General features: G+C 43.0%; 1 protein-coding gene across 7 annotated transcripts in view; it reads right to left on the bottom strand.

Annotated features, from left to right (window-relative positions):
• Positions 1 to 26066, bottom strand: part of DLG1 (discs large MAGUK scaffold protein 1) — a 203694-nt gene that overhangs the window by 45010 nt on the left and 132618 nt on the right. For all 7 annotated transcript variants that reach the window (XM_029069103.2, XM_029069104.2, XM_029069105.2 and 4 more), the window contains 4 exons: positions 21752 to 21921; positions 19309 to 19445; positions 18917 to 19061; positions 11122 to 11242 (listed from right to left, as the gene is read on the bottom strand). In XM_029069103.2, the coding sequence (XP_028924936.1) occupies positions 11122 to 11242; positions 18917 to 19061; positions 19309 to 19445; positions 21752 to 21921 (573 nt within the window). The remainder of the gene's footprint in view (positions 1 to 11121; positions 11243 to 18916; positions 19062 to 19308; positions 19446 to 21751; positions 21922 to 26066) is intronic.

Genomic DNA, 26066 nt, shown 5'->3' with positions numbered 1-26066 from the left:
GAAAGCCAGGCGCAAAAGGCAATCGACACAGAGTGCCTATTAATAATAATGTTGGTATTTGTTAAGCGCTTACTATGTGCCAAGCACTGTTCTAAGCACTGGGGTAGATACAGGGTAAGCAGGTTGTCCCACATGAGGCTCACAGTCTTAATCCCCATTTTACAGATGAGGTAACCGAGGCACCGAGAAGTGAAGTGACTTGCCTAAGGTCACACAGCTGACAAGTGGTGGAGCCAGGATTAGAACCCATGACCTCTGACTCCCAGGCCCGTGCTCTTTCCACCGAGCCACGCTGCTTCTCTATGATGTGCTTATATGGCTGATGACGTACCAAGCACTGTTCTAAGTACTGGGGTATATACAGGGTAATCAGGTTGTCCCACGTGGGGCTCACAGTGTTCATCCCCATTTGACAGATGAGGTAACGGAGGCACAGAGACGGTAAGTGACTTGCTCAAAAAGTCACACAGCTGACAAGTGGCAGAGCCGGGATTAGAACCCACATACAAACTCTATGTCTAATACGTACGGTGAATTCCCCATTTTGCAAATAGATGGATTTCAGTGGACTTTCTGGGGAGGGAATGAACTGGGTACACACATCCAAAATTAAAATTTACCCCCAGACAACTGAAGCCAATATGGCTAGCGTGAAGGGTTGCTAAGAGACTACTCATTCTGAGACCTTATGTGAAAGAATTCAGGGCAGGAATGGGAAAGATATGGCTCCGGTGGGACAGCGGGATGGAGAGGCAAGTCAGGATACTGGAAAGGGGAGGGGACCGTGGGTGAGTTATGTGACACATGTATGTAAAAATCATCTTTAGCCACGTGAGATCTGGGTGAAAATAAGCTGCAAAAATAGGAGGTGAAAGATCCATGTACGACTCTAGACTGTGAGCTCGCTGTGGCAGGAATGTGTCTGTTTATTGTCATACTGAACTCTCCCAAGCGCTTTGCGAACAGTAAGCGCTCAATGAATACGGCTGAATGAATACAGCAACAGTAGAGTGACACTAGATAATCGATCAATCGCGTCTACTGGGTGCCTACTGTGTGCAGGGCACTGTACTAAGCACTTGGGAGAGTAAAATATAATGACCTCGAAGTCTAGAGAAGACAGACATTAATATAAAATATAGGAATACTAACACATTACATTCATATAATTAATTATCCAGGGTTTTTACTGTATTACACTGTAGGCTAAGGGGCTGATTAGAAGATACCTGGGCTGTGCTGATAGCTTCTACGTAATAATAATAATAATGTTGATATCTGTTAAGCGCTTACTTTGTGCCAAGTACTCTTCTAAGCATTGAGGCAGATACAAAGTAATCAGGTTGTCCCTCGCAGGAATCACAGTCTTCATCCCCGTTTTACAGATGAGGTGACTGAGGCACAAAGACATTAAGTGACTTACCCAAGGTCACACAGCTAACAGGCGGCGGAGCCGGGATTAAAACCCATGACCTCTGACTCCCAAGCCCGGGCTCCCACTAAGCCACGATACACCATCCAAAAGTGAGACCTCTGCACCTCGGGGTGCTTTCCAGGTCCTCTGGAATCACCCCCAAGTTTGAGTAAGGCTTTCGGCAGCCCCGAAAGATCGACTCCCCTCTGGACTGGAAGATCCTTATGGGCAGGGAGCGTGTCTGTTTACTGTTCTTTTGTATTCTCCCAAGTGCTCAGTACAGTGCTCTGCACACGGTAAGTGCTCAATGAACATGACTGATTGAGTGACGAGCAGCTAGCTCAGAGAACTGCAGAAGTAGGGGGGTTCGGGAGGCTCTCTCACTTGGGACTGAAGGGGTTCCAAATACAGCCATGACCGAGAGTGGGTGACTGAGGGTGACCGGGCCGGACCCAGCGAGGATCTCCAAAGGGGGTTCTGGGCCAGACTGGAGGGGCAATCTCTCTGCCAACCGAAGCTCCGTGGCCGAGAGCTTCCGGTTGCACGTCCTTCTCAAAACTGTATCAAATCAGAGACCTCGTTCTTTCTGGTCACAAAATATAATAATAATAATAATGTTGGAATAATAATAATATTGGTATTTGTTAAGCGCTTACTATGTGCAGAGCACTGTTCTAAGCGCTGGGGTAGATACAGGGTCATCAGGCTGTCCCACGTGAGGCTCACAGTTAATCCTCATTTTACAGATGAGGTAACTGAGGCACCGAGAAGTGAAGTGACTTGCCCACAGTCACACAGCTGACAAGTGGCGGGGCCAGGATTCGAACCCATGACCTCTGACTCCCAAGCCCGTGCTCTTTCCACTGAGCCATGTTGCTGTTTTATAAGGAGCAATTATGGGAACGTGTAGCAAACCAAAGGCTGGGTACGTGCAAAAATGTAATTCACGATTCAGTCCCTAAAACCGAAAGCCGACGGACTGGTTACGTCATTTTTCAAATTAAGGGTGAGGAGTGAGTACAAGAAACTACGTTTATAACCACTTTTCCCTATTACCCATGGCTTGCGTTCTTGCAAAACCCCACTTTAAGGATTCCTTGCGGTGAGACAGTCGCTGTGTGCCTGAAACTGGGGGTATGCACACCACCATTTCTTCCTATACCATGTCACGCTGTAATTCAGAGAAATGAATGTTATTGGAAGAATGCTCCCTAATTCTGCAACCACGTTCTCAATTAAAAGGCAGAAATTCTTGAAAGTGAACGTAAGTGAACTGAGGAGCAGTGCGGCCTAATAGCAAGAACATGAGTCTGGGAGTCAGGGGATCTGGGTTCTAATCCAGCCTCTGCCGACTGCCTGCAGTATGGCCTGGGGCGAGGCAAAGTTCTCTTGTGCCTCGGATTCCTCATCTGTAAAATGGGAATTTAGTGCCTGTTCCCCCTCCTGCTTAGACTATGAGCCCCACGTGGGATAGGGACTGTGTCCGATCTGATTAATTTGTCACTTGTGCTTGACTCATGGTAAGTACTAACAAATACAATAATAATGATAACAATAAAGATAATAAAAATGGATCTCACTTTCCTCTTATAAAAAAGAAACTAATCAAAGCCACCTCTGGTTATACGTACTTTCTAAGTGATTAACAAGCAAATGGGCAAATCGCAATTGCAGTGCAGAAAGAGAAGCAGTTCAGGGCCAACCTAAGAAACGTACTACAACAGGAATTAGAAAATGAAAATAGGTAGCGCCATGAGACGCATCTGAAAGTGCATGATGTGAAAACAGCTATATGGAGGCAGATTTTGCCGTCTGGAACGGCTGTATCTTTTGGGAGTCCTCAGGGACAGACCCAAGAGCAGCGTAGTCTCCTAATGTAGACTCGAGTAACCGAGGCCAGGCTAAATGCGGGGAGATGAATCTGCTGCCATCTCTGTACCCCTCGGCCTTCTCTATTAAGATAAGTACTAGATTAGATGAGAAACTCGGAGTCTGGGAGTGTCTTGAAACTATCAACTTTTCACAGGAAAGAAATACGGGAACCAATAAATGAGGGAGCCAAAGTAATCACCGATGTTTTATTCTGATTAGATCAATTTAATCACCTACACTAAACCTTAAGTAGTCACTCTCATTCATGCCCGGAAGATTCTACTCAGAGGCAAATTAACATAGCTCTTGGGTCAAATAGAGCAGACACGATGCTTTCAAGCTGGGCTAGTCTACCCTAATGAGGAATGGACTGAAGAAAACACATAGTAGTTGTCTGCATGTTAAGTCAATACAGGGATAACGTACAAACTACACACAATTGTGCACAAATTCAGAGTTTACCCATTTTGAGGAAGAAAGACTGAGCCCTGGGTTTAGGAGAAGGAATTCACGAAGCTCGATATTACGTGCCCTTTTACTGCTACCAAAAACTTTTCTGTCTCATCTGCCTGAAGCCCATATGCCTAACTGTTCAAAAGTTTGTTTGTTCAGGTTTTATAGCCACTGGAAGACTTTAATACTTGGATTAAAAACTATCAAGAACATGCCTCCCTTATGGGAATACCCTGAAATTGTTGGTGAGATAACTTTTAATACTGGTGCACTTGAAATCTGCCAGTCACTGCCAAGAACTTGAGTACCTTCCATGGAAAAACACTTAGCATATATGAAGTCTGAGAATGAGGAAAGGGGAAAGATGTGTTGCGAGGGCTGGGTCACACTGGAGGGGCATGGGAGTCGGAATTTATTTCCGCTTAGGATTTAATGAATCAATTCCCTTTACCCAAGCGTAACCAGACAATGGCATTTCCATCACCTTCCCCAATTCTGGTTGGAAGTTTACATATTTAGATTATGAGTTTCTTATTCACGAAGAATATAGCAAATTTACGAGAAAGAACTGTTCAGGAAATTTTCCATAGACAAGAAAACTCGAGATGTCCCCCCCGGCTGCCTTACTTGAAGATATTCCAACCATCTCATTTCTTCAGATGAGGGTACTTTGCATAGGACCATATTTAATACAAACAAGGGAATATGTCCTTATTCTTTATCTGCACTGATTTTCCAGTTGCAGTGTAGCTCGATGTTTCTTGAACCCAAAGTCTGAACCTCCAGGAACAGTATCAGGGCCCTCCGCGTTCTTAACAGCCGTCGGGTGGAAGTAGCAGTGACGACCGCAGCAGTCGCTCACTCCTCTGGGTAAAGGGAGTCTGAACTGACCTCGTCCACTTTCCGGGCCCTTTCCCCATCTTTCCCATCACCATCGTCTGCACTGCCAAATCACCAGTGGAGCAAAGCAGGCATATGTAGTGGACCTAATCCTGAACAATTAATTCTCCACAGCCAAGCTGGATGACGCAAAAAGCCCTGTTTGGAGGGGTTAGAGAAAACCTCCTTCCTTTTGGGAAACTTCCAACTCAAATAGCAAACGTCATCCGAAGTCCTAGAAGCGGTCATTCTTGAACTGCTGTTCGCGGATGACTGGGCCCTAGAAAACATGCACCCCCCAAAAGACATGCAACTATAAACTGTTTGCTGAACCAGTCAGCCCTTTTGGGGTGATGAGTCAAAACAAAGAATTGAGGTAATGCAACAGGCTGCAACAGGGAAGCCATTTAAACAACTAAATATCAGCGTCGGCATAACAGCACTATATGCTGCCACGGAATCATTTTCCGGAAATGGCACACCGTATAATGATATAACGATAGACAAGGAAGCAGAAAACTCAACAGACCAGCAAAATGAGTCATCAATGGCATTTACAGAGTGCTTACTGTGTGCAGCACACTGCACTAAGTACTTGGAAGAGTACAATACAGCAGAGTGGGTAGACGATTTTCCTAGTCTGGCATTAGGCTCCAAGCCAAAAACCAACAAAACCAATAAATGGCTTCTTCACAAAAGCAGTTCTGAACTCCCCAAAGACTCCACGTCTGATTCCTTTAGCGGATCCACCATTTCTTTAGGGCTGAAATCAACATCCAATGGCAAGCCATAATCACAAAGTCCTGGAAAGAAGGTAAGCCTCCTTCCATCGGAGCTATATCATCTCAACGCAGTTGCGCCGGGTGGGACTTAAGAAGAAAATGGATGATAGAGAATGGACATCAGTAAGATACCCCAAAAGTCGCTATTTAAGGAGCTGACACTGAGACCAAAAGGTTTTCAGGATCAAATCGAACAAAAACCCAGACAACGCTGCCGCTCAGCGGCAAACTGGGAGTCAGAGGACGGGGACAGAGCAGCACAGTGCATGACAGTCAAGAAAGGAATGGTTCTTTCTGAGCAGATGCTCATAAGGAACGTGAGACAGGGATACGAAAGCTAAAAGCAGGCCAACACCACCTGAAATAGCATAACAATGGATATTCTTCATGTGTGCACACTTCAGATGAGACAGTGTCTCCCACTGACCTTTTCAGGCAAGCACGCACCCTTAGGTGAATTTCCCAGTCAGAAGTGCTTTCTCCAAGAACGAGGAACAAAGGCCCTTATGCACCCTATGTTTGCTGTGTTTACACATGCATTTATTCACCCATGGGTAAAAGTCTTAATGGATATAAGTCTTAAAAGTCTTACATTCCACCCTAAAAGTCTAGCAGATACTTTTCAGGGAAGAGAAGATTCAGAGTCACGAGTCTTGCCCACCAACAACACCGCCTTTCCCATTCTTCCTAAGGTCAGGCAGACTAAGACCCACTCAGCCAGACGAGAATGGGCAGGAGGTAATACATGCTTCTCCCCTGGCTTGACCCAGGGAGGTGGTCCTATAGGGGCTGTGAGGCTTCGGACTGAATGAACGAATGAATGAGGCTTTGAATGAATGACTGCCTTTCCCCAAGTAAGAATGCGGAAAGTGTGGAGGGGACAACCTTTCAGGGCATAGAAAAGTGACTGACACATAGTTAGCACCTAATGCTATAATAAACCACTTTTTTGAGTACTTGCAAACTCCAGAATCACTTTCCTTGGTTCATTTTTCCTTTTTTAAAAAATTTGTATTTCAGCCCATTCTCTTTTCATTCATTCATTCATTAGTATTTACTGAGCGCTTACTACGTGCAGAACACTGTAACAAGCGCTTGGAATGTACAATTCGACAACAGATAGAGACCATCCCTGTCCAATGACGGGCTCACAGTCTAATCGGGGGAGACGGACGGACAAAAACAAGACAACATAATCACGACAAATAGAAGCAAGGGGATGTACACCTCGTTAACAAAATAAATAGGGTAGCGCTCAATTAATACGACTGATTGAATGAATAACAGCTTGGCCTCCCCCAAGGCCTTAATCCCTCTCTGTTCTGCTTCGCCGCTCAGACTACCCATAGCTTTGATCCGTTATCGTATACAGACCAATTCTCAAACCATCTCAATATTGGGATGCCGACTTAGTTCGTTCAACAACAACGAAATAAGAACCACATGAGGGAGGACCTAGCACTGCCGGCTTCTGAGAGGGCCACTCCGAGATGATTTGTTCCACAGTCACAATCCCCTTAACCCAACTAATCACCACACAATGCATGTGGTTGGGCCAAGGGGACTGTCAAAGGAGTGTGAGTCGTTCATTACAAACCACAACCTCAACTGCAAAAACAGCCCAAGTACATATATAATCACTCCCTAACTTTAGTGTGCTTAAAGGCTCTATTCTGGGTCCCTTTCTCTTCTCAATTTACATTCACTCGCTTGGGAAACTCAACTCCTCCCATGGCTTCAACTGCCTTCTCTTTGAAGATGACTCCCAAAGCTACCTTTCCCGCTCTGGTCTTTCTCCTTCCTTGCAATTTCACATTCTCTCCTGCTTTCAGAACAGAGCTACACAGGCATTTCGGGAAGATTTCAAACACAATATGTCCCAAATGGAATGCCTTATCTCCCAAATCCTCTCCTCCAACTGACTTACAGATCACAGAGGAGAGCACTACCATCCTCCCTGTATCTCAAGCCCACAACCTTGGCACTATCCTTTACTCTAGCCTCTTTCAACCCCCCCAACATTCGTTCTGCTGCCAGATCTTGTCGGTTCTTCCTGTACCACATTTCTAGACTCCATCCAAGCAACTATCACGCTTCACTCTGACATCACTCTCCTTGTTGATTTCCCAGCCTCAAGTCTTTCCTTTCATCCATTCTTCACTCTGTTGCTCGACTCCATTTTCTCCATTTGGCACATGTCTCCCCACTCCTCTCTGCATCAAGCAGAATCTCCTGGCCATTAACTTTCAGACACTCAATCGGCTCTCACCTTCCTATTTATCCCCTCTTCTCTCCCAATCACCTAAGCTATTCCTCACTATTGGCTTCAAAGCTGTCCATCAACTTGCCCCTTCTTACCTCACCTCCCTTCTCTCCTTCTACATCCCAGCCCGCACACTCCACTCCTCTGGCGCTAACCTTCTCACTGTGCCTCGTTCTCGCCTGTCCTGCCGTCGACCCCTGGCCCACGTCCTATCTCTGGCCTGGAAAGCCCTCCCACCTCAAATCCACCAAACTAGCACATCTCCCCACTTCAAAACCCTATTGAAAGCTCACCTCCTCCAGGAGGCCTGCCCAGACTAAGCACTACCCTTTTCCTCAGCTCCCGCTCCCCATCGCCCCGGTTTGCTCCCTTTTCTCTACCCCCTCTCCGCCCCACAACACTTAAGTATATATGCACATATTTATAATTATAATTCTATTAAATATGTTTATATCTATAATTCTTTTCATATACAACGATGCTACTGATGCCTGTTCACTTGTTTTGATGTCTGTCTCTCCCCTTCTAGACTGTGAGCCCGCTGCGGGCAGGAACGGTCTCTGTTGCTAAACTGTACTTCCGAAACGCTTAGTACTCTGCATACAGCAAGCACTCAATAAATACAATTGAACAAACGAATAAGCATTTGGATACTTACACAAACACGTAACATATATGGACCTATCTTCAGACCATAATATTGAATCCAATCAGCATTTCATTTTAGGGTCTGTCTGCCCTGCTAGACTGTTAGCTCCTCATGGGCAGGGATCATGTGTAATAATTCCATTGTACTCTTCCAAGCGCTCAGTACAGTGCTCTTAATCTTTCAGCAGCGTTAAGAAAGCCAACCTCTGTGATCCGTTCAACAATGGCTTGTGAAGAGGCTGAGGATCTTGAAGTGTCTCCTGCTGCTGAAGTTCCTCAGAGATACTGTTCTGTGGTCTCAAGATGTACTTGCTATCCTTACCAACTATCTGGCCACCTACTAAGGGAGAGATGGTAAATCCATCTGCTATTACCTTGGGACAATAACTAGCCATATAGGTATGCAATACTGTCTCTGAACAGAGGGGAAAGGAAAGATACTCTACCAGGGCAATAAAAGGGGTTAAAAATACATGACCAAACGGTGATATGCACCAATAATTAAATATCTTTTCTATTTACTGCGCATATCATACTTAAAGGTGTAATCTTTCAGTCAGCCAAAAAGTAGAAGTAGCATAGGTATTATTTAAGTTTTTACTATGTGTCAAGCGCCAAGCTAAATGCTGGGATAAATACATTTAGACCCTGGTCCTGTTCCACTAGGGAATCCACAACCTAAATGGGATCAGACACACACACAGATCAACATCAGTGGAAAGCTAAATAAGTTACAAACAATGTAAAACAAAGTCATTAGACATAGTTTTTGGAGAAGTTCTCATACACTTTGTCTCCTGACAGTCTACGCCAAACAGATCTGCCATTATCTAAGCTAAACTGAAATGGGCTCCAAGACCCCTATTCAATAGAAAGGAGGGTGGGATAAAAACCAATTCAATTTTGTAGTGCTACCTTAAGGTGAGAGACCTACTGAAAGGAGAGATTGCCTCATAAATATAACTACACATATTTAATTTGTGCATCCTTAAGATCAGGTCTTAAGACCTGGGAAGCAGCGTTGCCTAGTGAATAAAGAACGGGCATGGAAGCCAGAGGACCCGAGTTCTAAACTTAGCTGCATCACTTGCCTGTTCTATGACCTTGGGCAAATCACTTAACTTCTCCATGCCTCAGTTAGCCCCTCTGTAAAATGGGGATTAAAACTGTGAGTCCCATGGAGAATATGACAAGTGACCAACTTGATTAGCTTGTGTCTATCCCATTGTCTAGTATAGTGCCTGGCACACAGAAAATGCTTAAATACCATTTTAAAAAAAGGTGGTCTTATGTTTGAATGAACTGCTTTGGCAAATAAAATCAAGATTTGGTGAAAGAAAATCCTGAACTTTGGCCCTCTTTTCGTGGGCAACACTGATCAAAATATTTAAGGGTCTGTAGCAACACAATGAACGACAGCTAGAAACAAACTGGTAGATGTAGTAAAGTGTTAGATGCTTACTGTTTGCCGAGTACTGTACTAAGTGCTGGAAAACAACATACGAATGGAAATTAGACACGAGTCTTGTCCCTTGAGCCAGGAAAGATCGGTGGAATTAGCTAAGAACCAGCAGATTTTTTTCTTTTTAAGTTGAGAGAAACAGATTTTCCACTGCTGGAGATTCAAAAAGACCTCAAGATCAGGCCACCCAGGATTTTGTGCCTCCTACTTCGACAGAAACAATCTATAGTACTTCAGTGTTAATAAGGAACTACATAAAGTCATAAAGCATACGCCTATACACTTCATCTGGACCTCAGTGACCTCATCTATAAAATGGGGATTGAGACTGTGAGCCCCACATGGGACAGGAACTGTGCCCAACCTGATTTGCTTGCATCCACCCCAGTACTCAGAAAGGTACCTGGCACACAGTAAGTGCTAACAAATATCATATTATTATTAACTCAGAATTAAATTAATTTTTGACACCTAACTTTTGGCATCCTATAGGGTGCCGACAAACAGTGGACTGAAAAAATATACTTCAGAGGTCACATCAAATGGATACAGTATGAATGTTTTAGTTAAAAAACATAATGCAGAAAGGTTTTTTCAAAGCTGTAACTCATAATTGAAATAATAATTGGAGAGGGGAAGAGAATTAGGGAAAACCCCAATCTACATACTAATTTTAACCAACTCTAAATCAGTAGCAGTGGACAGTTTCAATGCCAAGTAGAAGTGGAAATGGCAACTTTATGTGAGTTCTTGAAATCTCAGGAACTGGCACAAACTCAACTATTTCCCTGACAATCAACAGTCCCTGTCTCTTCACCAAACAAACCGATGTCCATCTGTGCTTACACAATACTGAGTACAAAACAATCTGGAGAGAAGGCTCTTGAGACAAAGTACTTTCCAATTCTGCAACTAAAAAAACTGAAACCATAGATCAAAGTACATGAAAAGAAATCACTGACATACATTTAATTTTGCATTTTCAGAAAGGATGATGGAGGACAATTATTTTGAAATGTGTAATCACGAACACGTTCCTGGGTTGTGACGTCCTACGCAAAACGGAGGGCCTCGCCAACAAGTGGCCGGCTTAATAATACTTTAACAGGAAACTGTGACATCACTTACTAACTTACTGATTATTGCACAGGTCAAATGAATCCAATTTGACTTCCTTCCTCACACTGACTATAACCTGTATTAATTTGCTTCCGATATCAACTCGGGCATTCCGGCACCCCACAAATGAAATTCCGTTCCAGGTATTACATCTGTGGCTACCGTCTGATCCCTGCTCAAAACTGCACTTAAATAACCTTCAAGTGAGTATGGATTTTTAGATACTAACCTTGTAATTTCATCATCGCCAAGCATCCCTTTGGAAACTGGGGAATATCTGGATGGTGACGTTGGTGTTTGCCCCAGGTACGTAGATGGACTGACATGGTTATCCACAGGCTGAGAATAAGCTTTCAAAAATAATAAACACGCACACTTCAATTGATGAAATCATTCCACTATAGATGCAATATTTTATCTACTTTAAAGCTGATTTGCTATGAACACCCATTTATCATTTACCCGATTAAAAACAACATTCACAATAACCAATAAATTTTCTTCAATTTGGTTAAGTGTCAAAGAAAGTGAAATGAGATCTGAATTCTGATAGGTCACTTTCACAGAAAGCACATTTGATGACAAATTTGCTATTCTCAGAATCACATCAGCTTTTGAAGGATTTCAAAAGAGTAGTATAAAACCGTTGCTAGCTAGCTCCAGTGAGTAGAATTCTCAAAAAAAACACCATCTTGCCTGTACCAAATGGAAAATGCACTATCAAAAAATGAGTGTCCCGGGCCACTAACACAAATTGGGTATCTATTAAAATTAGAGCTTCCGGAAACTGAAATTTCATCCATATTAAATACAAGCCTTTAAATATCTATACTGGCCTTTCACGAGCCACGTTGACTAATTGATGTTTCGATCACAGCTAAAGTAGGTTTTGCACAACCTTTTATTCCTGGCCCTCATTTATTTCCAGACACACGGCCTGCACCAAACATTACGGAAACTTTCACATTCTCCGGCAGCTCCCTCCAGTCCCCTCCAGTTCCAACCCCTCCCTCCCTAGCCCATCGATGACCTTTGCTGGTAAGTTCATTGGGTGTGAACTTCATCATCTCCTCACTGAAATACCACCCTTTCCTTGGTTTCCTCCTTCGTAGCTGTGTCTCAAGCAGTCTTCCCTGCACCCTCTACCGCTACCCTCTCTAGTTTTGCCTCTGACCTCATTCCCTCTCACCCTCTAAAGATGCTTGGCCCTAACTCCTCATCCACCTTACTGCTCCGAATTTTCTTCTGCTCAAATCTTCTTGTACCAGCATCTTCCAAGATGCTCAAGTCTCCTCGATACTAAAAATGCCTTCACTGGATTTCAGTGGCACCTCTAGCTATCACTCCCACTCCTGTCAAACTTTCGGGATGGGTTGTATACACTCACTGCTTTTCTAGTTGTCTCGCTGCCAACTTTCTACTCGATCCCCTGCGATCAGGTTTTCAACCCATTCAATCCACCGAGAGAGCAAGCTGCAAGGCCAATAACGGCCTCCTTGAAGTCGAGTCCAGCGGGCTCTACTCTGTCCTACTCCTCGGCTTCTCTGCAGCCCCTGACACTGCAGAGAAAGGTCCGTTCCCTTCCCGAGATATTTTAGACCTTCGTTTGGCTGACGTGGTCCTCACTTGATTCTCTGATTATACTGATCACTCCTTCAGTCTCATTTATTAGCAACTCTCATTTCTCATTAATGTAAACATACAAATGATTGACTTGAAAGGGACTGTAGAGTTTAATGATCAGAGGGGAAAAGGACAAAGTTTGCATATCACAACCTTAGAAATTAGATGGTCACTGACATTATTAATGGCGGGTGAGCCTCCAAATTGGCACATAGAAATTTAAATATCAGTGCTACATTATTACTATTATTAATGGATAACATTTAAGGAGAATGAACGGGAGAGAAAATTGCTGCAATTTTTTGAAAGTGACATTCATAAAGCCTGTCAGAAGCTTAAATATTATTACAACAGTCAGTGCTTTCACTTGTACAGAATGAGCATAGGAAATCAATACTGGCAAACGTTTCTAGATATAATGAATAAGACATGAGAATAAATCAGTTGCAGTATAAATAACTGAAGCACAAGATTCATTAAAAGAAGAATCAGAATTTACAAGGAATTGGGAAAATCTAACCAAGAACAGCTAGAGAATATAGGTAGTCTAAGCTGATTGTGGGCAGCTAACATGTCTACCAATGATGTTGAACTGCATTCTCCCAAGGGCCTAGTACAGTGCTCTGCACACAGTGAGGGCTCAGTAAAAAATACTGATTGATTGACAGAGGGTAATCATAAAAATTTCAAACATCAAGATTGACTGAATTGGGGGGAGGAAAAAAAAGGCCAGGATAGGTAGGAACAGATTAACCACACCAAAAGGGCTTTTAGGCGTGGTAAAGTCATACCAATTTTTAGAAATCAAACCAATGGAAGAAAAAACCCGCAAGGTCTAGATACAAAAAAGGGGCCCGGATATGAAATATAATGGAAGGGCAAAGGACATTCAGTATCTTGCCAGTATCCATAATTTGCATTTTCCAAGATATCTCTGTTGCAAATACCTGAGGACCAATTTCCTTGAGATCAGTGTTTGAAAGACAGCCATTAATCCGTGTTAAAAGCCCCTTGTAAAATACAGTCCTAACCAAAATAAGTGGCTTTGAAGTCCCAAGGCAGACTGTTCCACATTTGGAAAAGACAGACTCTCTAGGGGCCAGATTCTCCTAGAAATGCACTCAATGGCACAACATCCAAATCTCAAATATGGAAAACAAGGAGGTTTTGGGGCCCCTATGGCTTTTTGTTCTGTTCTTGTGGTATTTGTTAAGTGCTTACTATGTGCCAGGCACTGTACAAGATAATTAGGTTGGACACAGTCCGTGTCCCATAAGGGGCTCACTGTCTTTAGATGAGGTAACCGAAGCACAATCAATCAATAGAATTTACAAGATAAGTAACTTGCCCAAGGCCACACAGCAGAAAATGTTCACATGGACACAATGTTTCCCAAAAAACCTCATTTCCAAGGAAACAAAGCTCCTTATAAAGTCAAATAGGACCCCATAAATCATGAGGGCCCTTAGGTCGTTTGTACTGTCTGGACTGGCTATTGTTGGGACTGTCCCAATTTCCTCAGAGGACCTTAGAGATGCTCTGCTTGGTAACCCCAGGATGGGTTAAGAACTTTGAGCCACAAGTGATTTGGTCTTCCCTTTTCAACAGACGGAGTAAAATTAAATCACCAATCAAAAGGTCCAAGCTAAAATGAGACCCTTCTCAGCATCGATACTGACATCAAAATTAAATCAATCAATAGCACTGAGTTAGTGCTACTGTGTGCTGAGCACTATACTAAGTAGTTGGGAAAGGAACTTAGTCTATTGGGGAAAACAGACATTAAAATAGATTACAGATAGGGGAAACAGAAGAGTGTAAGGCTATGACTATAATAATAATAATAATTATGGTATTTTTTAAAGTGCTTACTATGTGCCACGCACTGTTCTAAGCACTGGGGTAAATACAAGGTAATGAGATTGTCTCACGTGAGGCTCACAGTCTCACAGAGACTCAGTTACTCAGGGCAAATGAGGCACAGAGAAGTTAAGTGACTTGCTCAAGGTCACACAGCAGACAAATGACAAAACTGGGATTAGAACCCACGACTTCTGACTCCCAAGACCGTGTTCTTGCCACTAGGCCTCGCCGCTCCTCGTAAATGCTGTGAGGCTGGGGTGAGTATCAAAGTGCTTAATCGGTTCACAGACAAGAGCACAGGCAACGCAGAGGGGAGAGCAGGTAGGGGATGGTCTCTCGCAGGAGATGGGAGACGTAAGGGTGGGGAGAGTGGTGGACTGTGGATCTGAGGAGGGTGGACGGGGCAAGGAGAGGGATAGACAAGACTGAGATACAAACAGTAGGCTGGTGTGAGAGAAGTGAAGTATGCTCTCTGGGTTGTAGAAGGAGGAGATGAGCAAGTTAATGTTAGAGGGAAAGAGAGCTGAAAGCCTATGATGAGGAATTTTGGTATGCTAGGGGAAGTGGATGGGCAATGACTGGAGGTTTTGGGGGGGTGAGGAGATATGGAATGAATGATTTTTCCAAAAAATCAATTGATTGTGTTTTTTTGGTGCTTCCTGTCTGCAGAGCACTGTACTAAGCATCTGGGAGAGTACAATAAAATAGAAGTGTGGGGACATGTTCTCTGACCACAGTGAGCTTTCAGGCTAGAGCGGGGGAGATGGACAATGATACAAAATAAATAAATTCTGGCTACGTATGAAACTATGAGGCGGAGGGAGGGGTGAATAAAAGGGTGAAAGTCCAAGGTTAAGGTTGAATCAGAAGAGAGTGGGAGAAGAGGAAATGAAGGCTTAGTTGGGGAAGGTCTTTTCATAAGGCTTGGAAGGCGGGGAGAACAGATATGAAGAGAGAGTGCGTTCCAGGCCGGAGGGAGAACTTGGACGAGGGGATGGTATTAGAGGAGTGAAGTGCACAGGCTGGGTTGTAGTAGGAAATCAGGGAGGTAAGGTAGGAAGGGACAAGGTATTTGAGTGATTTAAAGTAGATGGTAAGGAGTTCCTGTTTGATGTGGAGGTCGATGGGCAAACACTGGAGGTTCTCGAGAAGAGGGACGGCACGGACTGAATCGATGTGTAGAAAACTGATCGAGGCAGCAGAATGCAGTACGGACAAGAGGGGGGAGAGAGAGGAGGCAGGGAGGTCAGCAGGGAAGCTAATAATAATGTTGGTATCTGTTAAGCGCTTACTATGTGCCGAGCACAGTTCTAAGCGCTGGGGTAGACACAGGGGAATCGGGATGTCCCACGTGGGGCTCACAGTCTTAATCCCCATTTTACAGATGAGGTAACTGAGGCCCAGAGAAGTTAAGTGACTTGCTCACGGTCACACAGCTGACAAGTGGCAGAGCTGGGATTTGAACTCATGACCTCTGACTCCAAAGCCCGTGCTCTTTGGAGAGGATAAGTGCTTGGATTAAGACGGTAGCAGTTTGGACAGAGAGGAACGGGTGGGTGTTAGCGATGCCGCGAAGGTTCAAGTGACAGGATCTGGTGACAGATTGAATATCGGCGTTGACTGAGAAAGATGAGATGAGGAGAGCTCCAAGGTTACGGGCTCGTGAGACAGGGAGGGTGGTGGTGCTGTCTACGGTGATGGGAAAGTCATGGGGTGGATAGGGTTAGGGTGAAAGAGAAGGAGTTCTGTTAAGTTCCCCTCTTCAAAGCCCTACTAAGAGCACACCTCCTCCAAGAGGCCTTCCCAGACTGAGCTTCCCCTTTTCCCTCTGCTCCCTCTGCTGCCTCTCTGCCCCCCACCTCCCCTCCCCTCCTCTAAGCCCTCTTTACCCCCCCTTATCGAGGCTCTGCTCCTCCCCCTCTCCCTTCCCCTCCCCGCAGCACTGTGCTCGCCCACTCATTTGTATATATTTTTATTACCCTACTGATTTTGTTAATGAGATGTACATCCCCTTGATTCTATTTATTGCTATTGTTTTTGTCCGTCTGTCTCCCCCCGATTAGACTGTAAGCCCGTCAGTGGGCAGGGATGGTCTCTATCTGTTGCCGAACTGTACATTCCAAGTGCTTAGTACAGTGCTCTGCACATAGTAAGTGCTCAATAAATACTATTGAATGAATGAATGAATGAATGAATGAATGAAAGGTATCAGCAAGACATCCAAGTAGAGATGTCCTCAAGGCAGGAGGAAATGCGAGATTGCAGAGAATGAGAGAGATCAGGGCTATGGATGTAGATTTGGGAATCATCCGCATAGTAGTGGGAGTTGAAGTCACGGGGGCAAATTAATTCTCCTACCATATAGGATCGAGTTATTATGTAGTGATTCCCCACACCTTCCTCTGGTACTGTCCAGTATAAAAAGTCAAGACAGGAAGGCTTATTAAAATGAATAATATGCTCAAATTGGGAAAGAGTCTCCAAATAAAAAAATTTAACATATAATAATAATAATAATGTTGGTATTTGTTAAGTGCTTACTATGTGCACAGCACTGTTCTAAGCGCTGGGGTAGATACAGGTAATCAGGTTGTCCCTCGTGGGGCTCACAATCTTCATCCCCGTTTTACAGATGAGGTAACTGAGGTACAGTGAAGTGAAGTGACTTGCCCACAGTCACACAGCTGACAAGTGGCAGAGACTCAATGTCAACGGCTCGATGCACGACAGTATCTCTTCACTGTGAAATCACGATGGAACTGTTACCCACAGGGTTATGAAAACATGCTCTAAGAGAAGAGGTTGTACACCAGCTTATGTGCTCTACGGTACTGTCCTTTTCTAACCAGGTCTACCTACGGGGCAGTTGTGGGGTATATTATTATTATGATTGATTTAAGTAACAAGCCAGAGCAAAAAAAAAAAAACAAAGCACTGCAAACTGAGGCTGGGATACTCGGAGAGTTACAAGAGAGTTACAAGGAGGTCGAGGAGATGGAATATGCAGTACGGTGAATTTGGGATTGGCAGAGGACTCTTTCCCTCTAGAATCAAAGTATTTGTCAAATTGAACAAATTAGGCTTATGGCCTCATAGTAATGATAGGTTTACCCAAAATAATATAGTTGATGCCAGGAAGACAGGGCTAGACACATTATAATCATTTTTTCAATAATTCACAGGCCATTATATTTCTACATTGGTCAATTTTTTCTTTTCTTTTTCCCTCTTAATGTCTTCTTTTGGCTATTTCACTAGATAATAGTACCAGCACCAGGAGTTAATAATTAATAATGGCATTTGTTAAGTGCTTACTATGTGCAAAGCACTGTTCTATGGAAGGGACTCTTTGCAATGTCCTAGTCTTTCAAGCTTCCTCCTCATGGACTTGACTTACAGTCAAGAGTCATTTTCAAATACAGGAATCAACTCTATTTAAAGGGAGGAAGAGGAAGTGAAGACATAGGTAGCCATTTTGTTACTGGCTAAGCAGCTGTGTTAGGGAAGAGCATGGGCTTGGGAGTCAGAGGTCATGGGTTCGAATCCCGCTCTGCCACTTGGCAGCTGTGTGACTGTGGGCAAGACACTTAACTTCTCTGTGCCTCAGTTACCTCACCTGTAAAATGGGGATTAAGACTGTGAGCCTCATGTGGGACACCCTGATTACCCTGTACCTACCCCAGTGCTTAGAACAGTGCAGAGCACAGTGCAAAGCACATAGTAAGCGCTTACCAAATACCAACATTATTGAGAGGAGCAGCGTGGCTCACTGGAAAGAGCCCAGGCTTGGGAGTCAGAGGCCACGGGTTCTAATCCTTGATCCACCACTTGTCAGCTGTGTGACTTTGGGCAAGTCACTTCACTTCTCTGTGCCTCAGTTACCTCATCTGTACAACGGGGATGAAGACCGTGAGCCCCACGTGGGACAACCTGATCACCTTGTATCCTCCCAGTGCTTAGAACAGTGCTTTGCACCAAGTAAGCGCTTAACAAATGCCATTATTTAATTTTTAATTTTAAAGCTGATTGTCTGGATTGTCTGTGTATTTAGTTTCTCCCTATAGCAAAACCATTACAAATTAACTGAGAACATTTACCCAACCACTCATTATAGATGCTAGACATTCAGTACACAATTCAGTTCACAAGTTAAACATTCTACAAGCCTCCTAAATGGGATGGCATTTCTACCACCGGATCATATAAAGTCCTTTAAATTCTAGGATCGTAGGCCCTAGAACATGCAATTTCTGGGGCTCGGTATTTTACTCTAAGGTCTCTCCCCTTCTGATCAAGGCTATCTTGATAGTCATATAACGGGAAGAAATATATATTTTTAGTGTAGCCTACCTATATAATGAAAATTCTGCCCTATAATTTATAAAAAGAAGACTGCCCAAGTTTGAGTCTGCTATTAAAACACGTTCTGTGCTATTTGTACAGTTCATAGGAGAATTCCTCTTGAAGAAACAAAATTGAAAAAGGAAAAAAACCAAAGTTCTGAGAAAGAAAAATAAGGTATATTGGCAGCAACTTACAATTGGTGATATCTGGTGGGGCATAACTATCATTCATGTACATGGTTGTGGGCTTAGCCACTTTCAGATAAACAAAGTCAGATGTGTTTTTTAAAGCAGTTACTGCTTCTTCATGAGTAACTTCTTCTAAGCAGACGCTGTTAACCTAAAACGGTAAACACTCCAAGCATTAGCATGTAATGTCAAGTCACACACATAAATGTTTCTATCCCGAAGTGAACCTTCTGAAGCACCCCTCCCTCATGCCCACCCCCAAACCCCCCAAAACTCTAGTTTTTAGTGTTAGGGAGTTCTCATTGAATAGTATGGTGCAATTTTCAACATTTAAACGTAATGTGATTTTACAGGAAAAGTCCGAAAACCACGTCAAGGTGAAAACAACATTAACTTACGGCTAGAAGTTTGTCTCCAATCTGCAGTTTGCCATCTTTATGTGCTGCACCCCCTTCAATAATTTTGGTCACATAGATGCTATTATCCCCAGGAATATGCTGATTTCCAACTCCTCCAGCTATACTGAATCCAAGTCCTATTTAGAAGACAAAGAAGTTGTGAACGTTTGCTTGCTGGTAAGCACACACATTTAGACGAAATCAGCATTTATAGAAGCACTATTACCAAAAATGAAGCTGCAGGTGGCACTTTTAAAATGGTAAGCCTGAGCTGTAAATAAAAACTGCCAGGAGGACTTATGTCTCCCCGGTATCTCTCTTCATATGCTGAAAGACACGGATGCTGAATTCCCACTTCCTGACCTTGGGGTAAGTTCCACGGTAACTGGAACTTTCTGACCTCAGGGTAAGTTCCAGTTCCAGGGAGCTGTGGGTCCTGCTTCTGACTCTGGAGAAGGCTGAGGGGCATGAATTGGCAATCACGGGATTCCTGAGGAGAATCAAACCTACTCCATTACGGCTCACGCTTTAAGCTATATGGCACGTAAACTAACATTTCTGGAAATTTCAATGCCAAGCATTTGATGTCGACCATATGCAAGGTGAATGTCCTCACTCTCCCACCTTGCAAAGCTCCTGCCCTGCCTATAATTAAGGATATTCCAAAATCCCACCTCGTGGGAAGCAAGGAGATTTTTCTCTCTATCCCAGCCTGGATTCTCAAAAAATGTAATCTACACATCTCATTGCCATTCACCAAGACACTCTTCCATAAATGCAAATACTCGTTCAGTGTATTTGGAATATGTGATCGGTTATTCAGAGTGGATTTTTTTCTACCTTTCAAAAGACAAGGCCTCTGAACTGCTGAAAGTCTGGTGGGGCAAGACAGGATAAAGGAAGAAGATTCCTCAAAAACACTGATCCTAGATGCCAGGACTAAGGGATAGGTTTTGTCAAAGGCAAGAAGCCCCCTTTTCTGGGACTGCCAGTACCTAAATTAAAAAAAAAATCCTAACCAAAAAACTATGTGAATTAAGATCTAATCCTAAATGATTAGGAAATTTGTGAAATCTAATATTACATGCCATTTTATAATGGAAATTTCTTTGTAGCTGAAAGTACTAGATTAAGGTACCTACATACAGTGCCATGATCCATTTCCCCATGCTCGGAAAAGTAAACTGAACTAAGTATTCATGTCAACCCTGTGAACGAGGAAGCATCAAATATCCTAATCTAATACGCAAGTTGTCGGTTTAAGAAACCACCAGCAGTAAAGCACATTTTCTACCTGTAAAGAGCGCATTTAAATCTGAAGTGGAAGATGTTCCTAAATTACAAGTAATACCTTGTAACAAGGCAGAATCACTTCGGGAAATTATTTTACAACCGTCCCAGGCATTTTTACTGGTTCTTGCTCCTCCCCAACCTTTGCATTTTGGGCCCATACAAACACAGTTGGTCTTTGCCAGACTATGATGCATTGTGATCAGTTTTTGAGTGAAAGCGGTGCATATGTGTGTTTAAAAACATTCGAAGGTCCTGTTGAGGTCTGGCAAGAAAATTAATCTAGCGCATATATTGAGCAATTACTGTGTGCAGACCACTGTACTAAGCGCTTGGGAGAGTACAATATAACAGCCACATTCCAAAAAGGAAAGAAGGATCTGCATTTCCCAGGAACAGAAGGGCTGGCCCATTATCTTTTTTTGCATCACTGTAATGAGCAGGCAAGTCCTCTGAGTTTCCTTGGCAAAGGTAAAGACATTTATCTCTCTTCTCCTCTTTATTCTCTACTGGAGCTGCTTGAGTGAGGAGAGGTCTCATCTCGCTCTGCGAAGCTGGTTTCACAAGGGTAAGAACTTCATGCCCCGTAATTAAAATGATGGGTAGGAAGGCCAGGGAAGAGGGGGCTGATGATCTATGTTGGAGTCTTTCTGGTGTAAACCAGAGTTGGTGATTTAAAATTCTTTTATCTGCGATTACTTTCTGGCCTTATTTTCAAAAGAATCTAGTTGAAATATAATTTGTTAGCAGCCAAATGTAATCCCAGTTTCGTGGTCAAAGTAGGCTGAGTTTGCTTTCATATTTTGGCCAGAAAACATACCTCTTCTTTTTGAATGCCTGGATGTATGAAGGGCTACCAATCTTCTCCTTCTAAGCATTTTAGCAAGGTCACTCTTATAATTGTCTAGTTTTTCATTTAATTTCTGTGTCTTCTTTCTCCCTGTTCAACCAGCTCAGCTGATGGGAGAACAGAACCTCACTATTAACATAAATACAATTTCAGTAAGATCTTAAGCTACGCAACTAAACGTTTACCTGCGACAGGAACCAAATAGCTACTAGAAACAATTCCAATATTTGCTATTCAAAGTCTTTGTGCTTCAGTTCGGTAAAAAGGGTTTTTTCAGCAGGACATTCCATAGTTGTTCCATACCTTTAGGACCTTTTACAAGCTTTATCTCCATTATCTTTTCTGTGACTGGTTTCCGTCTTTTGACGTACAACCGCACAATAGAGCCTGCTTCTTTCAAAGCTTCAACTGCTTTGCTATGTGTTACATCCCGGACATCAACTTCATTTACTCGTAATATACAATCATTAACCCTGAAAAAGATGATTTTGATGAGCATGCAGACACTGAAAATTGTGGGAGCTTGCTTAAAATGCAGAGGCATGTTAAAGAATTGCATTTTTCCAAACAACTTTCACAGAATTATTTTCAATTGTGTTTCAGGAACACCTGATCGGCCAAGAGATGATGATTTAAGGCTTAAAAGAGGAAACCACACAAAAAATCATTCCATAACAATCATTCAATTGTATTTATTGAGTGTTCACTGTGTGCAATGCACTGTACTAAGCACTTGGAAGAATTCAATATATCATAAACAGACACATTCCTTGTCCACGAGATTACAGTCTAGAGGATGAGCTTACAACCAGTAAGCGTAGCATGGTGGATAAAGCACGGGTCTGGGAGTCGGAAGGTCATGCGTTGTAATCCTGGTTTCTCCACTTGTCTGTTGTGTGGCCTTGGGCAAGTCATTTCACTTTTCTGTGTCTCAGTTACCTCATATGTCAAATACGATTGAACGAAAAAGTACTACTGAGTGTATAAAATGGGGATTGAGACTGTGAGTCCTATGTGGGACTGGGACTGGGTCCAACCCAATTTGCTTGTAACCACTCCAGCACTTAGTACAGTCCCTGGCACATAGTAAGCACTTAAATCACCATAACTATTACTATTACAACCACACGTCTAGCAAACTAGTATGAAATCTTGGGGCTTCTTCTGCAACTTTATTCCTACTGGTATGAAAGGATCCCAGATGCCAACTCTGTTGCCTATTCTAGCCTATCTGCTTTACAACTTTGTATTAGGCGCTAACCAAAAACCTCAGGTCCCATTCTCTGGTACGGAACACTGCCAAAAATTTTCTTCCTGGGCTTTATTTTTCGGCATGTCAATTAATTTACTGCTGCATACACCAAAACACCCCAGATATTTATTTATAATATAAATAATATATGATAATGTCTATCTCCCCCTCTAGACTGTAAGCTCATTGCGGGAAGGTACATGCTTACTACCTCTGTTGTACTGTACCCTCCCAAGTGCTTAGTACAGTGCTCTGCACACAATAAGTGCTCAACAAATAACACTGATGAGTCTCACTGCTTAAACACTAGGACATTGCTTTACTGTTCTACTGTACTTTCTCAAGCGCTTAGTACAGTGTTCTGCACACAGTAAGCACTTAATAAATATGACAATGAATGACATCTCTTTCGTAATTCGTTTTGCTAATACCATTGTCTGATATTAAGCAGAAATTATTCTAGGCAGTGGGAAAACCATGCTGATTATATACACTTCCCCTTGCCCCCTTGACTCTAAGCTCATTATGGGCAGGGATTGTGTCTGTTAATTGTTGTAGTGTACTCTCCCAAGCGCTTAGTACAGTGCTCTGCACACCTAAGCGCTCAATAAATACAGCTGACAAAATGAGCTTAGTAGAGAGCAAGCTGGCAGGCTCGTTTTGGGGAAATTAATGTTTTGCAATCTTTTGGGGAAGGGTGAGGGGCAGCTGAATTACATGATCAACAGGACTGTTGCACCTGTGACCTTACACTGGACAAATCATTTTATTTTTCCAATCAGCTTGTCCAATTATTACCTGGGTATGTTATTTACCTGAAATCAGGTATTTTAAGGTCTAAAGTCAATTAGTTGGAATGCTGGATAAGTACTATTCAAATAAAAGGTGATCAAATTATTACTCATCTACTTCTACAATTGAAACAATCTCACAAGAAAGTCTGGCACGCAGATGTTTGAAACAAAATCAGGAGACATTGCTTCAAGACACAGGATTAATAATGGATGGCTAAAATCATTTCAATTCTCAAATAACTCTTATTGTTTTCAGTTTCCATTTGTACACTGTGCTTTTGAAATACTCATGTAAATTTGCCTAAGCTTCAAACTTTTTATCTTCATTAATAGTGTGAGGCAGGGGTTCTAGAGAAACAAGCTACCACTGAAGATTCATTCATTCATTCATTCATTCATTCAACAGTATTTATTGAGTGCTTACTATGTGCAGAGCACTGTACTAAGCGCTTGGAATGGACAAATCGGTAACAGATAGAGACGGTCCCTGCCTTTTGACAGGCTTACAGTCTAATCGGGGGGAGACGGACAGACAAGAACACAACAGCAATAAAAAGAATCTAGAGCAATAAATAGAATCTAGAGCAATGAATAGAATCCAAGTCTCCTGCATTCCTGAAAAGGGGCTCTGGAGGCAGATTAGACCTTACCAGATTTCTGAGAGCCCTGCACTTTGGACCCTGTGCCTTGGGGATGCAGAAGCGTAAGACAAAATGGCATTTACCACAATGTTTTTGTGTTGTCTAGGATGTGCCAAAATAGTCACTAATCTCACTGAGAGGATCTGAAACCATTTGGGATAAGACTATCACTGATCTTATTTAAATGAAGTAGACGAAACATGCAAAATATTGCCCTTTCTTCTAGGATTTTATCTGGAACAAAAGCAAATTGCTCAGGACCGCGCTAACAGAAAAGTGGAAGTTTGTATCCTTTCACTAATAAGTCTGTCGAATCATTTCCAAGAATGGCAAGCAAAATCATTTACACTACAATGATGTCAGAAAACTTTGAGATGACCTTACTAGAATTAAAAGGCACTAAATTAACAATTTGAGTATACAGAAGAAACAAGCCTGACGAAACACTGGATAACCTTAGTAATTGAGGGCAGGCAGTGGGACTTATTTTATCCAATCACATCCCTGCACAGGGGGATCAGAAGCCTGCATCTCCCCAGAGGTTGGACACAACCAAGCAGGTATTAAAATGACATGTACTCATTAAGCGGTATTTGTTAAGTGCTCACTTTGTACCAAGCAATGTACTAGGCCCTAGAATAGATACGAGATTAAGCGCATCTGTAGTTCTAAGAAAGGCTCTAAAAGTGCAGGTGACTGCGTTTTCCCGGTACACCGAGCCTGCCTATAAAATCAGGGTGGGGGTCTTGCAGAATCCTGTGTTAAGGAAAATTTGCGTTGCACTCATCACGTCTAACCCTGAAAACAATAATAATAATAATGATAATAATGTTGGTATTTGTTAAGCGCTTACTATGTGCAGAGCACTGTTCTAAGTGCCAGGGTAGATACAGGGTAATCAGGTTGTCCCACGTGAGGCTCACAGTCTTAATCCCCATTTTACAGATGAGGTCACTGAGGCACAGAGAAGGTAAGTGACTTGCCCACAGTCACACAGCTGACAAGTGGCAAAGCCGGGATTCAAACCCATGACCTCTGAATCCCAAGCCCGGGCTCTTTCCACTGAGCCACACTGCTTCCATTTTTCACAACACTACGCTGTATTCAGAAATGCCCACATTGTTCGAAGAATGTTCCCTGATTCCACCGTCACGCTTTAGCCAAAGTGAGTAGTTAAAAGCACATTACGGTAGGCCGGAGTATTCATTGAAGTCATTCTGTCACTTGCATAAAGTCTTGCCAAGCATGGCTTCATTTTTGTTATTCTCTATAGCACCCAAATAAAGCAGGAGCTCCAAAAGCAGCGTGGCCTAGGGGATACAGCCTGGGTGTCAGAAGGACCTGGGTTCTTGTCCGCTGTGTGACCTTGGGTAAGTCACTTCACCTCGCTGTGCCTCACTTACCTCACCTGTAAAATGAGGATTACGACTGTGAGCCCCATGTGGGACCGGGACTGTGTCCAAACTGATTAACTTGTATCTATCCCTGTGCTTAATACTGTGTCTGGCACATAGTAAGCACTTACATTCCATTTTGGAAAAAAAAATACTACTAATGATGATGAAAGAATAATCATGAGAAGCAGCGTGGCGTAGAGGATAGAACACGGGACCTGGGAGTCAGAAGGTTATGGATTCTAATCCTGGCTCTACCGTCCGTCTGCCTCGTGACCTTGGACAAGTCATTTCACTTCCTCTGTGCCTCCGTTACCTCATCTGTAAGACGGGGGTTAAGACTGTGAGCCCAAGTGGGACTGGAACTATATCTGACTTGATGATCTTGTATCTTCCCCAACACTCAGAACAGTGCTTGGCACATAGTAAGTGCTAACGAATACCATCACTATTATTACCCTTTTCATTTAAAACACAAAATGATCATGTTTTTCAAAAGTCTCCTACGTGTTATTTTCAATGCTTTACTACTTTCTA

Source organism: Ornithorhynchus anatinus, chromosome 7, assembly GCF_004115215.2.
Source record: "Ornithorhynchus anatinus isolate Pmale09 chromosome 7, mOrnAna1.pri.v4, whole genome shotgun sequence".
NCBI lineage: Eukaryota > Metazoa > Chordata > Mammalia > Monotremata > Ornithorhynchidae > Ornithorhynchus > Ornithorhynchus anatinus.
Note: the sequence above shows the minus strand (reverse complement) of the source record. Positions and strands in the feature narration are given on the sequence as shown.